Source organism: Cebus imitator, unplaced genomic scaffold, assembly GCF_001604975.1.
Source record: "Cebus imitator isolate Cc_AM_T3 unplaced genomic scaffold, Cebus_imitator-1.0 Scaffold126, whole genome shotgun sequence".
NCBI classification, from domain to species: Eukaryota; Metazoa; Chordata; class Mammalia; order Primates; family Cebidae; genus Cebus; species Cebus imitator.
Window position 1 is genome coordinate 3,126,372 of NW_016107441.1, and position 15,007 is coordinate 3,141,378.

General features: G+C 40.9%; 2 protein-coding genes across 2 annotated transcripts in view; one reads left to right on the forward strand and one right to left on the reverse strand.

The window, feature by feature from the left end:
- LOC108312545 (sorting nexin-8-like) overlaps nucleotides 1-15,007 on the reverse strand; it is a 111,217-nt gene that overhangs the window by 28,078 nt on the left and 68,132 nt on the right.
- Nucleotides 13,432-13,963, forward strand: LOC108312563 (40S ribosomal protein S15-like). Its single transcript, XM_037742753.1, has one exon. The coding sequence runs from the start codon at nucleotides 13,477-13,479 to the stop codon at nucleotides 13,912-13,914; it is 438 nt and encodes a 145-aa protein (XP_037598681.1). The 5' UTR covers nucleotides 13,432-13,476; the 3' UTR covers nucleotides 13,915-13,963.

A 15,007-nucleotide genomic window follows, 5' to 3' on the forward strand; every position in this document is an offset into this window, starting at 1 on the left:
TTTGTATTTTTAATAGATATGGGGTTTTACCATGGTGGTCAGGCTGGTCTTGAACTCCTGACTTCAAATAATCTGCCCACCTCAGCTTCCCAAAGTGATGGGATTACAGGCATGAGCCACTGTGCCTGGCCTCCTGTTTCTTAATAGTTGGAATTTTCATTTAGTTGAAATCTCTTGCCCAAGAAAAATTTAAGCATGTTGAAGACAGAAACTACTTTCTCTTCTACAGTAGAGTTGCATTGTGGGAACACGTATGATAGACAGTGGCTTAGAGCAGGGGTCCCCAACCCTTGGGCCATCCCTGTTGGGAACTGGGCCACACAGCAGGAGGTGGGCGGTGGCAAGTGAGCGAAGCTTCATCCGTATTTACAACTGCTCTTCATCACTGGCATTACTGCCTGAGCTCCGCCTCCTGTCAGTTCAGAAGTGGCATTAGATTCTCATGGAGCGCAAACCCTATTGTGGACTGCACTTGCTAGGGATCTGGGTTGTGTGCTTCTTATGAAAATCTAACTAGTGACTGATAACCTGAGCCGGAGCTGAGGTGGTGGTGCTAGCGTTGGGCAGTGGCCGCAAATACATATTATCATTAGCAGACAGGTTTCCCTGCACAAGACCACAGTAAATTAACTGCTTGCAGACTCATATCAAAACTCTCTCAGTGAGTGGCAAGTGACAAGCTGCATCCAGTGGCAAGGGAGCTGATTTACTTTAATTGCACAGCTGCTTCTGGTGGCAGGCTTTAAGTCAGAATCTGACTTAAAGTATTTAGTCCATGTGTGGTCTGCCTATTATTTCGTTTGTCACTTCCATCTGCACCTCTTTCCCACACTATGCACTTGTCTCAGTCACAGTTTTGGTAAGCCCACAAGCTAACCCTAGCCAAAATGAGTAAAAAACAAATACAATGGTAGAGCTTCTTTGAAAAGGGGGAAGACCCAATCATGAGAAAGCAGAAGATTCTAAGACTGCCAACAAAATGAAAGCTGCATTTGAAAGAAAATACCAAGTCCTACTTAAATTATGGATTCATTGCAACAAGCAATTCATATTCTCCAAGTCCACTTTGTACATGTGGCAACTAGCTATCCAAGGACGCCATGAAACCTTCCTTCAAAACTGCATTGCCACATGGAGACCATGCACCCTGCATTGAAAGACAAGCCTTTGGAGTTTTCAAAAGAAAAAGAAAAGTGTACACCAATAACATAGGCAATTATTGAAGGCTGGCACTTCATCAAATGTGTCTGCTCGGAGTGCATCATTCTTAGTGACTAACCTCGTTGCTGAAGCTCAGAAACCCTTTACTATTGGTGAAGGGCTGATCCTGCCTGCTGCTAAGGACATTTGTGGTGAACTTTTAGGAGGCTGCAGTTCAAAAGGTGGTCGTCTTTCAGCTAGCACCATAACTCAATGAATTGATGAGACAGCAGAGGACACTGAGACACAATTGTAAAAGAGGATTAATGAGCCCCCGGGGCGCACACAATCCAGATTGACGAGTCTACCGATGTTGACAGCAAGGCAGCAATGCTTGTTTATGTGTGATCTATTTTTCAGGGGATGCGCATGAGGATATGTTATGTGCGCTTCCGTTACCAACCAACACCACAGCTGCAGAACTATTCTAGTCTACGAATGATTACATATCAGAAAAACCAAATAGGTCATTTTGTGTCAGTATACACGTGGACAGAGCAGCTGCCATGACTGGTTTCACTACTCAAGTCAAACAGGTCACTTCTGTGTATAAGTATCCTGCGGTAACCGACTGCACCACTGGAGCTCCCTAAGTAGCTTCTGAATGTGAGTCTATGCACTGTGTCATCCATAGAGAAAAAGCCAAAGGAACATAGCTGAAAAATGCCACATGGACTTAACAATGTTTTACAGAATGTGATTCAAATTATAGACCATATTAAAGTACACGCCCTTAATTCACATCTGTTCTCACAGCCCTGTGAGGAGATGGATGCAGAGCACACACATCTTCTCATACACAGAAGTGAAACTGTCTAAAGGAAGATTGCAGGCCAGAGTTTTTGAATTAGGAGAACCACTCTGGAGATACCTTTCAGAAAATAAGTCACCATTGGCAGCACATTTCAGTGACACAGAATAGGTTGCAAAACTTGCTTACTTGTGCAACCTATTTAACTTGCTCAGTGAACTCAATCTCTCACTTCAGGGAGAACGACAGCTGTGTTCAAGTTGGCAGATAAAGCGGCTGCATTCAAAGTCACTCTGGAATTACGGGGTGACAAATGAACACTGGGATTTCTGAGAAGTGCCAAACATTAGCAGAGGTTGTGAAAGAGGCTGAGCTAGGGCCTTCTTTCTCCCAGCTGACACACGATCACCTACCTCAGCTTTCAGAGGAGCTTGAGCAATACTTCCCACCCACAGAAGAGCCCTGATCTGGGAAGGAATGGATCCATGACCCTTCTGTAAGTAAGCCCCGTGAATCGACTGTCTGTGCTAGAAGAGGAGCTTGAGATGGCATCCACTTGAGATGGTAAATGACAGTGGCTTTAAAAATATGTTTGAGACAACTTCAAATCTCCATATGTTCTGGATGAAAGTCAAAGTAGAAGATCCTGAGATTGCCACAAAAGCACTGAAAAGCCTGCTTCCATGTCCAACATCCTATCTTTGTCAAGTAGGTTTTCTGCAGTAACAATGACCAAAATGAGATTACAGAGCAGCCTGGACATACATAAATGACACATTTCAGGTGTCACTGTCTGCCAACACCCTCAGATGGGACCGTCTAGGTGCAGGAAAACAAGCTCAGGGCTTCCAATGATTCTACAGCATGGTGATTTGTGTTATTATTTTATTACCTATTACAACGTAATAATAATATAAATAAAATGAGCAATAAATGTGATATGCTTGAATCACCCTGAAACCACCCCCTCCAAGCGGTCTGTGGAACAGCTGTCTTCCACAAAACCTCCCTGGTGCCAAAAGATTGGGAACCACTGGTTTAGAGCATGGACTAAGGTTTGAAGCCCAGACCTGCAGTCACTAGTTATATTATATTGGGCAAGGTGCCCAACTTCTGCCACCTTACAAGTCTAAAGTGAAAGAAGTTAACAATATAAATTGTTACTGAAAAAGAGCCTCCCTCTCCCACCACAAAGCCCATTTTCAAGGTAACACAGAGGGAATATTGCCCGTCTGCAGTTCATGGCTCCTTGCAGATCATATAGGAATTCCAGGCTAAGAAGCCATGATGTCGAATGTTCCCTTCCTTGTACACTTCCAGCACACACTCAGCTGAAATGACACTTCCAGCACACACTCAGCTGAAATGACACTTCCAGCACACACTCAGCTGAAATGACACTTCCAGCACACACTCAGCTGAAATGCCAGGCAGCATTTCACTCAGATTAGCAATGAAGCTCTCTTTGAAATAAAAGGCTAGAGGAAAATGGAAAAGAATAAAATTGCCATGAATACCATATTTTGAGTCATCAATGAGGAACAAATTGGCTAAAATTAAAAAAAAAAGTTCCAGAGAACAGTAATTTTTATACAGCATAGGGTTTTTAGAAACACGTGCTTATTCAACAAATATTTACTGACGAACCACTATGAGCCAGGGACTTATCTCTGATTGCAATAAGTTTGCATTCTAGTGGGATGAATAAATTAGAAAGCAAATAGATGTAATAATTTCAGAAAATAAATGTCTATGCTTGTTAAAGAGAAATTTAATTTTTGGAGAAAGATAAAGGATCTTTGATCCAAACCTCATTTTAATACTTTATAAATGCCTTAGCAAGAATAGTCTATGGGAAAAAAATTCCCTAAGGGGATTTCACAGTAAGTACACCATTCACAGCAAGTATGTAATAGTGTACCTTTCACAGTGAAAAGGTAATTTTGAATGTTTTCTAAATCATTTAATCAAAATCTGTGAAAATGGTGGACAGGAGGCAGGCCTAACTTGCAGCTCCCACTCTGATGGACAGAGGAGCCTGTGGAAACCCACACTGTGAACTTTTGCTTCAAGAACTACCAAAGGAACATACTAGGAAAGCCTAGAGAATCCACAGACCCTTTGCAGGAGGTGGATTGTGGCTGCAGGCTCAGGGACAGCTGAGGAGAACTACCAAAGGAACATACTAGGAAAACCTGGAGAATCCACAGACCCTTTGCAGGAGGTGCATTGTGGCTGCAGGCTCAGGGACAGCTGAGGAATTGTGACTTCGCTTGCTTTCTCAGATAGGAGGTTGTACCCTGGGTTAAGTTCTCAGTGCTGCTCACCAACTGTCTGGAAGTAAACTCCGTGCTGTGATGGGGGCATTGTAGGTATGAGGCCAGCCTATTGGACTACGAGCTGCATGGGATCTGGGTGAGTTCTGTGCTGCTGGCTTTACCCCACTTTTCTGCTGACCTGTATGTGATAGCAGAGGCCCCCTGAGAACGTAACTCCATTGGTCTAAGAACAACAACCCAGTAGTCACAGCAAGCCTTGTCCAAGGAAAGACTGAGATCAGACATGTTTAACCCTGCCTCCACCTGATGGTCTTTCTCTACCTGCCCTGGTAGCCAAAGATAAAGCCCTTCCCGCCCACCATTGGAGAAACCTGAATACTCACCCAAGGGCGATCCTAGGGCAAGCTTGTGTTCTCCCTATAGAACCTCAGCTGATGTGCTCTTGACAGTGCCACCTCCTGGCTGGAGGACAACCAACACAAAACCAGTGAACAAAACAAAAACACAGGCAAGGACCCTCACAGAGACCACTTCATTCCATCAGTGCAGATGCTGGTATCCACAGCTGAGAAACCTACAGATGGATCACTTTACAGGACTGTGCAGTCACTCCCCAGTGAATCTGGAGCCCAGTAGCTCAGCTACATGGCTAGATCCAGAAGACAAACAACTGTTGTTGCAGTTCAGCTCTCAGGATGCCCCATCCCAAGGGAAGGGAAAGAACCCCATGGGACAATATACCTTTACTCTCTTACCTCAGGAGTATATCAACTCTCTGGCTTTATGTCATAATCTTATTAAGAGAGATCTTGATCACCTCTTCCTTCCACAAGGTATCATTCTGGTCCATCTCACTGATGACATAATGCTGATTAGATCCAGTGAGCAAGAAGTGGCAAACACACAAGACTTATTGGTGAGACATTTCTATGCCAGATGATGGGAAATGAAGCTGACTAAAATTCAGGGACTTTCTGAGTAAAATTTCTAGGGGTCCAGCAATGTGACGCCTAGTGAGATACTGCTTCTAAGGTAAAGAATAGGTTGCTGGATTTGGCCCCTCCTACAACCAAGAAAGAGGCACAATCCCTAGTGGGTCATTTTGGATTTTGGAGCCAACACATTCCTCATTGGGGTGTGTTATTCTGGCCAACTTTTTTTTTTTTAATTGCATTTTAGGTTTTGGGGTACAATTGAAGAACATGCAAGATAATTGCATAGGTACACACATGGCAGTGTGATTTGGTGCCTTCCTCCCCTTCACCTACATCTGGCATTTCTCCCCATGCTATCTCTCCCCAACTCCCAACCACCCACTGTCCCTCCCGATCTCCCCCCAACAGACCCCAGTGTGTAGTGCTCCCCTCCTTGTGTCCATGTGTTCTCATTGTTCAACACCTGCCTATGAGTGAGAACATGCAGTGTTTGATTTTCTGCTCTTGTGTCAGTTTGCTGAGAATGATGGTTTCCAGGTTCATCCATGTCCCCACAAAGGACATGAACTCATCGTTTTTGATGGCTGCATAATATTCCATGGTGTATATGTGCTACATTTTCCCTGTCCAGTCTATCACCGATGGGCATTTGGGTTGGTTCCAGGTCTTTGCTATTGTAAACAGTGCTGCAATGAACATTCATGTGCATGTGTCCTTATAGTAGAACGATTTATAATCCTTTGGATATATACCCAGTAATGGGATTGCTGGGTCAAATGGAATTTCTATTTCTAGGTCCTTAAGGAATCGCCACACTGGCTTCCACAATGGTTGAACTAATTTATACTCCCACCAACAGTGTAAAAGTGTTCCTATTTCTCCACATCCTCTCCAGCATCTGTTGTCTCTAGATTTTTTAACGATTGCCATTCTAACTTGTGTGAGATGGTATCTCAATGTAGTTTTGAATTGCATTTCTCTAATGACCAGTGATGATGAGCATTTTTTCATATGCTTGTTGGTCTCATGTATGTCTTCTTTTGTAAAGTGTCTGTTCATGTCCTTCGCCCACTTTTGAACAGGTTTGTTTGTTTTTTTCTTGTAAATCTGTTTTAGTTCTTTGTAAATTCTGGATATCAGCCCTTTGTCGGATGGGTAGACTGCAAAAATTTTTTCCCATTCTATTGGTTGCCAATTCACTCTAATGACTGTTTCTTTTGCTGTGAAGAAGTTGTGGAGTTTGATTAGGTCCCATTTGTCTATTTTGGCTTTTGTTGCCAATGCTTTTGGTGTTTTGGTCATGAAGTCCTTGCCTATGCCTATGTCCTGAATGGTTTTGCCTAGATTCTCTTCTAGGGCTTTTATGGTGTTAGGTCTTATGTTTAAGTCTTTCATCCATCGGGAGTTAATTTTAGCTTAAGGTGTCAGGAAGGGGTCCAGTTCCTGCTTTCTGCACATGGCTAGCCAGTTTTCCCAACACCATTTATTAAACAGGGAATCCTTTCCCCATTGCTTGTTTTTGTCAGGTTTGTCAAAGATCGGATGGTTGTAGATACATTGTGTTGCCTCTGAGGCCTCTGTTCTGTTCCATTGGTCTATATCTCTGTTTTGGTACCAGTACCATGCTGTTTTGATTACTGCAGGCTTGTAGTATAGTTTGAAGTCTGGTAGTGTGATGCCTCCTGCTTTGTTCTTTTTGCTTAGAATTGACTTGGCTATGTGGGCTCTCTTTTGTTTCCATATGAATTTTAAGGTGTTTTTTTCCAGTTCTGTGAAGAAGGTCATTGGTAGCTTGATGGGGATGGCGTTGAATCTGTAAATTACTTTGGGCAGTATGGCCATTTTCACGATATTGATTCTTCCTAACCATGAACATGGAATGTTTCACCATCTGTCTTATTTCGTTGAGCAGTGGTTTGTAGTTCTCCTTGAAGAGATCCTTTACGTTGTTAGTTGAATTCCTAGGTATTTTATTCTCTTTGTAGCAATTGTGAATGGCAGTTCCTTTTCGATTTGGCTCTCTTTAAGTCTGTTATTGGTGTATAGGAATGCTTGTGATTTTTGCACATTAATTTTGTATCCTGAAAGTTTGCTGAAGTTGCTTATCAGTTTCAGGAGATTTTGGGCTGAGACAATGGGATCTTCTACATATACAATCATGTCGTCTGCAAACAGACACAATTTGACTTCCTCCTTTCCTATATGAATACTCTTTATTTCTTTTTCTTGCCGGATTGATCTAGCTAGAACTTCCAGTACTATATTGAATAGAAGTGGTGAGGGAAGGCATCTTTGTCTAGTGCCCGATAACAAAGGGAATGCTTCCAGTTTTTGCCCATTCAGTATGATATTGGCTGTGGGTTTGTCGTAAATAACTTTTATTATTTTGAGATACTTTCCATCAATACCTGGTTTATTGAGGGTTTTTAGCATAAATGCCTGTTGAATTTTGTCAAAGGCCTTCTCTGCATCAATTGAGATAATCATGTGGTTTTTGTCTTTGGTTCTGTTTATGTGGTCAATTACATTTATAGACTTTTGTATGTTGAACCAGCCTTGCATCCCCAGGATGAATCCTACTTGATCATGGTGGATAAGCTTTTTGATGTGCTGTTGCAATCGGCTTGCCAGTATTTTATTGAAGATTTTTGCATCTATGTTCATAATGGATATTTGCCTGAAGTTTTCTTTTCTTGTTGAGCCTCTGCCGGGTTTTGGTATCAGGATGATGTTGGTCTCATAAAATGATTTGGGAAGAATTCCCTCATTTTGGATTATTTGGAATAGTTTCAGAAGGAATGGTACCAGCTCCTCTCTGTATGTCCGGTAGAATTCGGCTGTGAACCCATCTGGACCTGGGCTTTTTTTTGGGTGCTAGGCTCTTAATTGCTGCCTCAACTTCAGACCTTGTTATGGGTCTATTGAAGGTTTTGACTTCTTCCTGGGTTAGGCTTGGGAGGATGCACATGTCCAGGAATTTATCCATTTCTTCCAGGTTTACTAGTTTATGTGCATAGAGTTGTTTGTAATAATCTCTGATGATGGTTTGAATTTCTCTGGAATCTGTATCCCCTTTATCGTTTTTTATTGCATCAATTTGGTTATTCTCTCTTTTCTTTTTTATTAATCTGGCTAGTGGTCTGTCTACTTTGTTGATCTTTTTGAAAAACTAGCTCCTGGATTTGTTGATTTTTTGAAGGGATTTTTGTGTCTCTAACTCCTTCAGTTCAGCTCTGATCTTAGTTATTTCTTGTCTTCTGCTAGCTTTTGAGTTTTTTTGATCTTGCTCCTCTAGCTCTTTCAATTTTGACAATAGGTTGTCAATTTTAGATCTCTCCTTTCTTCTCATGCGGGCACTTATTGCTATGTATTTTCCTCTAGAGACTGCTTTAAATGTGTCCCAGAGATTCTGGTATGTTGTGTCTTCGTTCTCGTTGGTTTCGAAGAACATCTTTATTTCTGCCTTCATTTCATTGCTTATCCAGTCGACATTCAAGGGCCAGTTGTTCAATTTCCATGAAGCTGTGTGTTAGTTTCTGAATTCTGAGTTCTAACTTGATTGCACTGTGGTCTGAGAGACTGTTATGATTTCCATTCTTTTGCATTTGCTAAGGAGTGATTTGCTAAGGAGTGATTTGCTTCCAATTACATGGTCAATTTTAGACTAAGTGTGATGTGGTGCTGAGAAGAATGTATATTCTGTGGATTTCGAGTGGAGAGTTCTGTAAATGTCTTGCCTTATGTATCTGGGGGCTCCTGTATTGCGTGCCTATGTATTTAGGATCATTAGCTCTTCCTGTTGCATTGAGCCTTTTACCATTATGTAATGTCCTTGTCTCTTTTGATCTTTGTTTCTTTAAAGTCTATTTTATCAGGGATGAGATTTGCAACTCCTTTTTTTTTTTTTTTTTTTTTGCTCTCCATTGGCTTCGTAAATCTTCCTCCATCCCTTTATTTTGAGACTTTGCGTATCCTTGCATGTGAGATGGGTTTCCTGGATACAACACACCGATGGGTTTTGGCTTTTTATCCAATTTGCCAGACTGTGTCTTTTGATTGGGGCATTTAGTCCATTTACATTTAGGGTTAATATTGTTATGTGTGAATTTAATACTGCCATTTTGATGCTAGCTGGCTGTTTTGCCTGTTAGTTGATGCAGATTCTTGATTGTGTTGATGCTCTTTACCATTTGGTATGTTTTTGGAGTGGCTGGTTCTGGTTGTTCCTTTATATGTGTAGAGCCTCTTTCAGGAGCTCTTGTAAAGCAGGCCTGGTGGTGATGGAATCTCTGAGTACTTGCTTGTTCGAAAAGGATTTTATTTTTCCTTCACTTATGAAGCTTAGTTTGGCTGGATATGTGATTCTGAGTTAAAAGTTCTTTTCTTTAAGGATGTTGAATATTGGCCCCCACTCCCTTGTGGCTTGTAGGGTTTCTGCTGAGAGATCTGCTGTGAGTCTGATGGGCTTCCCTTTGTGGGTAGCCTGACCTTTCTCTCTGGCTGCCCTTAGTATTTTCTCTTTCATTTCAACCCTTGGTCAATTCGGCTGTTGAAACTTGTGCATGCTTCGCGAAGTTCTCGTGTTGTGTTTTTCAGCTCCATCAATTCACTTATATTCCTCTCTATGTTATCCATTGTCATTAGCATTTCGTCAAATATTTTTTCAAGGTTCTTAGTTTCTTTGCATTGGGTTAGAACATGTTCTTTTAGCTCACAGAATTTTCTTATTACCCACCTTCTGAAGCCTCATTCTGTCATTTCATCACACTCATTCTCCATCCAGCCTTGTTCCCTTGCTAGTGAGGAGTTGTGATCCCTTGTAGTAGGAGAGGTGTTCTGGTTTCAGGTGTTTTCATCCTTTTTGCGTTGGTTTCTTCCCATCTTTGTGGATTTATTCACCTGTCATCTTTGTAGTTGTTGATTTTCAGATTGGGTCTCTGAGTGGACATCCAGTTTGTTGATGAAGACATTATTTCTTTCTGTTTCTTAGTTTTCCTCCTAACAGTCAGGCATCTCTGCTGTAGGATTGCTGAGATCCATTCCAGGCCCTGTTTGCCTGGGGATGACCTGCAGTGGCTGCAGAACAGTAAGGGTTGCTGCCAGTTTCTTCTTCTGCTATCTTTGTCCCAGAAGGATATCTGCCAGATGTTAGTCTGAGCTCTCCTTTATCAGGTGACTCTTTCGATATATGGGGGTCAGGGAGCTGCTTGATGAGACAGTCTGTCCTTTATAGGAGCTCAAGTGCTGAGCTGTGAGCTCTGTTGTTCATTCAGAGCTGCTGGGCAGGTATGTTTAAGTGTGCTGCTGCTTCTTTTTTTTTTTTTTTTTTCCCCCAGGTGCTCTGTCCCGTGGAGTTAGGGCTTTATTTATAAGTTTCTGTCATGCTGCTGCCTTTTTTCAGGGCCGCCCTGCCCAGCGAGGAGGCAGCCTAGTCACAGTCTGCCTGCAGAGGCTTTGCTGAGCTGCTGTGGGTTCCTCCCAGTAGCCATGTGAACTTCCCTGCCATCCTGTTTATATGGGTATAGTTAGAACTGCCTCAGCAATGGAGGCCCAGCTCTGTAATGGCGGACTCTCTCTGTACTGGTGGGCTGCCTCAGCAATGGCGGACTACCTTTGTAGTGGTGGAGTGCCTCAGTAATGGCGGATGCCCCTCCCCCACATAGCTGACCGTCCCGGGTTCAGCTGTGCTTGCTGTGAAACTCTGAATCCAGAGCATTTCAGATTGTTTTTTTGTGTGGGGGTGGGACCGGCCAAGCCTGATCACCTGGCTCCCTGCCTCAGACCCCTGAGTAGTATTCTATGGAGTGTTTGTGTATTTTCTGTCCAATCATCTGTTGTTGATAAGCACTTAGGTTGGCTACATATTTTTGCTATTGTTAATAGTGCTGCAATAAGCATACAAGTTCAGGTATCTTTTTTATATAATGATTTATTTTCCTAGGAATAAACATAAGCAAAGAAGTGAAAGATACTTACAACAAAAGTTATAAAACAATGATGAAACAAACTGGAAACAAAAATCATGGAATTATGTTCGTGGATTGGAAGAATTGTGCTCTGTTAAAATGTTCATGATATGCACAGCAATCTATAGATTCAATGCAATTTCTCTCAAAATACCAATAACATTGTTCACAGAAATAGACAAAACAATCTTAAAATTCATATGGAAACTACAAAAGACCCATAATAGTCAAAACAATTCTGAGCAAAAGGAACAAAGCTGGTGACATCACGTTGCCTGGCTTCAAATTATACTATAAATCTATAGTAACCAAAAGAGCATGGTACTGGCATAAAAACAAACAGATAGACCAAGAGAACACAACACAGATTGCAAAAATAAATCCATATTTTTAGTCAACTCATTTTTGACAAGGGAACCAAGAACATACAATGAGGAAAGAACTGTCTCTTCTGGACTTGGGAAAACTGGATATCCATATGCGGAAGATGAGAAACTACTCCCCTATCTCTCACCTTATACATCAATCAAAATGGATTAAATACTTAATTGTAAGACCTAAAACTATGAAACTACTAGAAAAAAAAATTGGAGAAACCCAACAGAACATCGGTCTGGACAAAGACTTTGTTTTAAGTAATACCTCAAAAGCACAGGCAACCAAAGCAAAAATTGACACATGATTACCTCAAGTGTAAAACTTCTGCAAGGCAAACAATCAGCAATGTGAAGAGATAACCCACAGAATAGGAGAAAATATCTGCTAACTATTCAACTGACAAAAAATTACTAACATGAATATATAAGGAACTCAAACAGATCAATAGTTTAAAAAAATCTGAGCAAAAATTAGTAAAAGATCTGAATAAAATAACAGCTTTATTCGTACAAAAATTAAATCCCACTTCTAGAACCATTGAAAAGAGAAACATATAATAACTCCATTATTTGAGGGTTAAAAAAAAACTTCATTTATTTGTTGAAAAAAATTTAAGGTAGCCGGCAACACAAATATTTTCATTATTCATTATTTGAATTTATAGGTACAATGATAGTGATATGGTCTACTATTTAATATTTTAGATACAATTATAGTAATAAAAATTACTGACCACAAAACGTGGCATCCTATTTACAATTTTTAAATGATTGTGGGTTCATCAATCACCCTCTGGAATATTAAGTAACTTGCCTTTAAGAAATTAATGTTACCATTATATTTGACATTAAGAAATTAATCCACTTGTTTTATTTATTATTCTATTATCAAAAGACGCCAAATATAGTCATGCTAACTTCCACTTCTTATTAGGAGCCAAAAGGAGACACTGCTGGTTGTCAGGTAAGTTATGATTCTTCCTATATATAACTGAAATATTGGAATGACATTACTGATGGAAAATTGTTTTCCATTTTAGAATATTCTTATAAGAAATGCAAAAGAATGGACCTTCATTGTATCCTAATGTTTACTTAATAATATATTAATACTCTGTATAAACATAGATGTATAAACGCTAAATCATTTAGTAATCTGAGTCTTGAAGGGTGCCAGCTGGGCCAAATTTACTGTCAACTTTATTTTGCATAAAAATATAACATTTAGAGGGACAATATATGACCTAGATAAGTTTCTTTTTTTCCTAAGTTTTTTCAAGATGAAGTTATAGTTGTTTGATGAAACGTGTTTAAAACTCTGCTTAGAAGTTATATTTTATTGAAGATGTATCGGCCTTAATGCTGTCTGAGGAAGTTATATTCCCTAAATGAATACAGTGGGTTATAAAACAAATAAATGGAATCTCTAATTTCCATTTAAATACTGAAAAAATAGTGGTTTGGAAATTAGGTTCAGAGATCAGTCTTTAAACAGCAATTCTCCTCTCAACTATAGATAGAATTTTAGGTATCTGAAGTGAAAATGCTATGAAAGCAATAAAATTAAACTGAAAATAAAAGAATAAAAGACTTTTGAAATTTAAATTTTTGAGGACTTCTCATGTTATGCGTTTCCCAAAACTTCTTTCTATTTGTCAAAGCAAAATAGAAAGTCGCTGTAATCACCCCCTTTCTCTGTAAGACTTCCCTGACAGGGAAGCTACAAGTTTTCACTACACTTAAACCCACTGCCAGACTAACTAGAAGAAAGGAGTAAATTACAACTCCTTCCTTCTATTTTTAGACTGAGAATGCTTTAACAATTTAATAATCCCAGTACCTAAACAGAGCTTGACACAGTTTGCTGAATGAATGAAAACAGAAGGTACCTGTGGGATTTAAAAACATGTATTGGCGGATAACTGCGCAGGCGTGGACAAGAACGATCTTTTCCCAGTATCCCGCAAGATGGCAGAGGTGGAGCATAAGAAGAAGCGGACCTTCCGCAAGTACACCTACCGCGGCGTGGACCTGGGCCAGCTGCTGGACATGTCCTACGAGCAGCTGATGCAGGTGTACAGCGCGCGCCAGCTGCAGCTGCTGAACCTGGGCCTTCGGCGGAAGCAGCACTCCCCGCTGAAGCGCCTGCGCAAGGCCAAGAAGGAGGCCCCGCCCATGGAGAAGCCGGAAGTGGTGAAGACGCACCTGCGGGACATGATCATCCTTCCCGAGATGGTGGGCAGCATGGTGGGCGTCTACAATGGCAAGACTTTCAACCAGGTGGAGATCAAGCCTGAGATGATAGGCCACTACCTGGGCGAGTTTTCCATCACCTACAAGCCTGTGAAGCACGGCCAGCCGGGCATCGGGGCCACTCACTCCTCCCGCTTCATCCCCCTTAAGTAGTGGCTCTGCTAATAAAGGCACACAGATCTCCAAAAAAAAAAAAAAAAAAGTATATATATGTGTGTGTGTATGTGTATTGGCCAGGTGCAGTGCCGCATGCCTGCACAATCCCAGCACTCTGGAAGGCTGAGGTGGGCAGATCAGTTGAGGTCAGGAGTTGGAGACCAGCCTGGCCAAGCTGAAACCTGTCTCTAATAAAAAATGCAAAGAATAGTCAGGCCTGGTGGTGCACACCTGTAATCCCAGCTACTCTGGAGGCTGAGGCAGGAGAATCATTTGAACCTGCGAAGTGCAACGCGGTTGCAGTGAGCTGAGAGCACACCACTGCACTTCCAGCCTGGGTGACAGAGCAATACTCTGTCTCAACACATGCATACATACGTACATACATAAGTATTGTATAATATCTTCCCTCAAGAGGCTACTAAATGATTATGAGGGAGAGAAGCATAAAAATAGCTCTGGTTCCCCATAGTATGAGAAACAAATGTAGCGACCATCATGCTGTTTCACTTGGAGGTTTAGTATTTAACCCTATCTAATCTATTCATTCATTCAAAGATATGAGGAATAAAAAATTACTATGATGCACACAGTTCATGCCTTCAAACTGGTCTCACAGTGTCCCATGAGTCTTTCGAGATTCAGATGCTTGACCCTTGATGATCCTTTAGCTTCCCTTTGCAAGTTTAGCCAAATATAAATCAGTATGAAGCAAAATAAAAATTCTACTACAATACTCAAATCATATATGGTCGGCATTCACACTGCTTACAGTTTTTTTTATTATTTTTGACTTATAATAATTGTACATATTTATAGGGTACAGTGTAGCAGTGTAGTGTATTACAGTTTTACTTCATTTTTTTTTTCTAAATGACACAAATGAAAGAATTGAGATAGGCTTGTCTCGTTTTTAACAAGCTATTCTATAATTACGTTCTACCTGTCACAGTTTCTGTTCCTGGTTCAACTCATGAAAATGAGAACACTCCCTGAAAATCCTCTCCACAAAAATTTTCTTCCTCAAAAGTTTTCAGTGAAGCAACGCAGAAGGAGAATAAGGGACAACTGAACGGGACTTTTTTTTTTT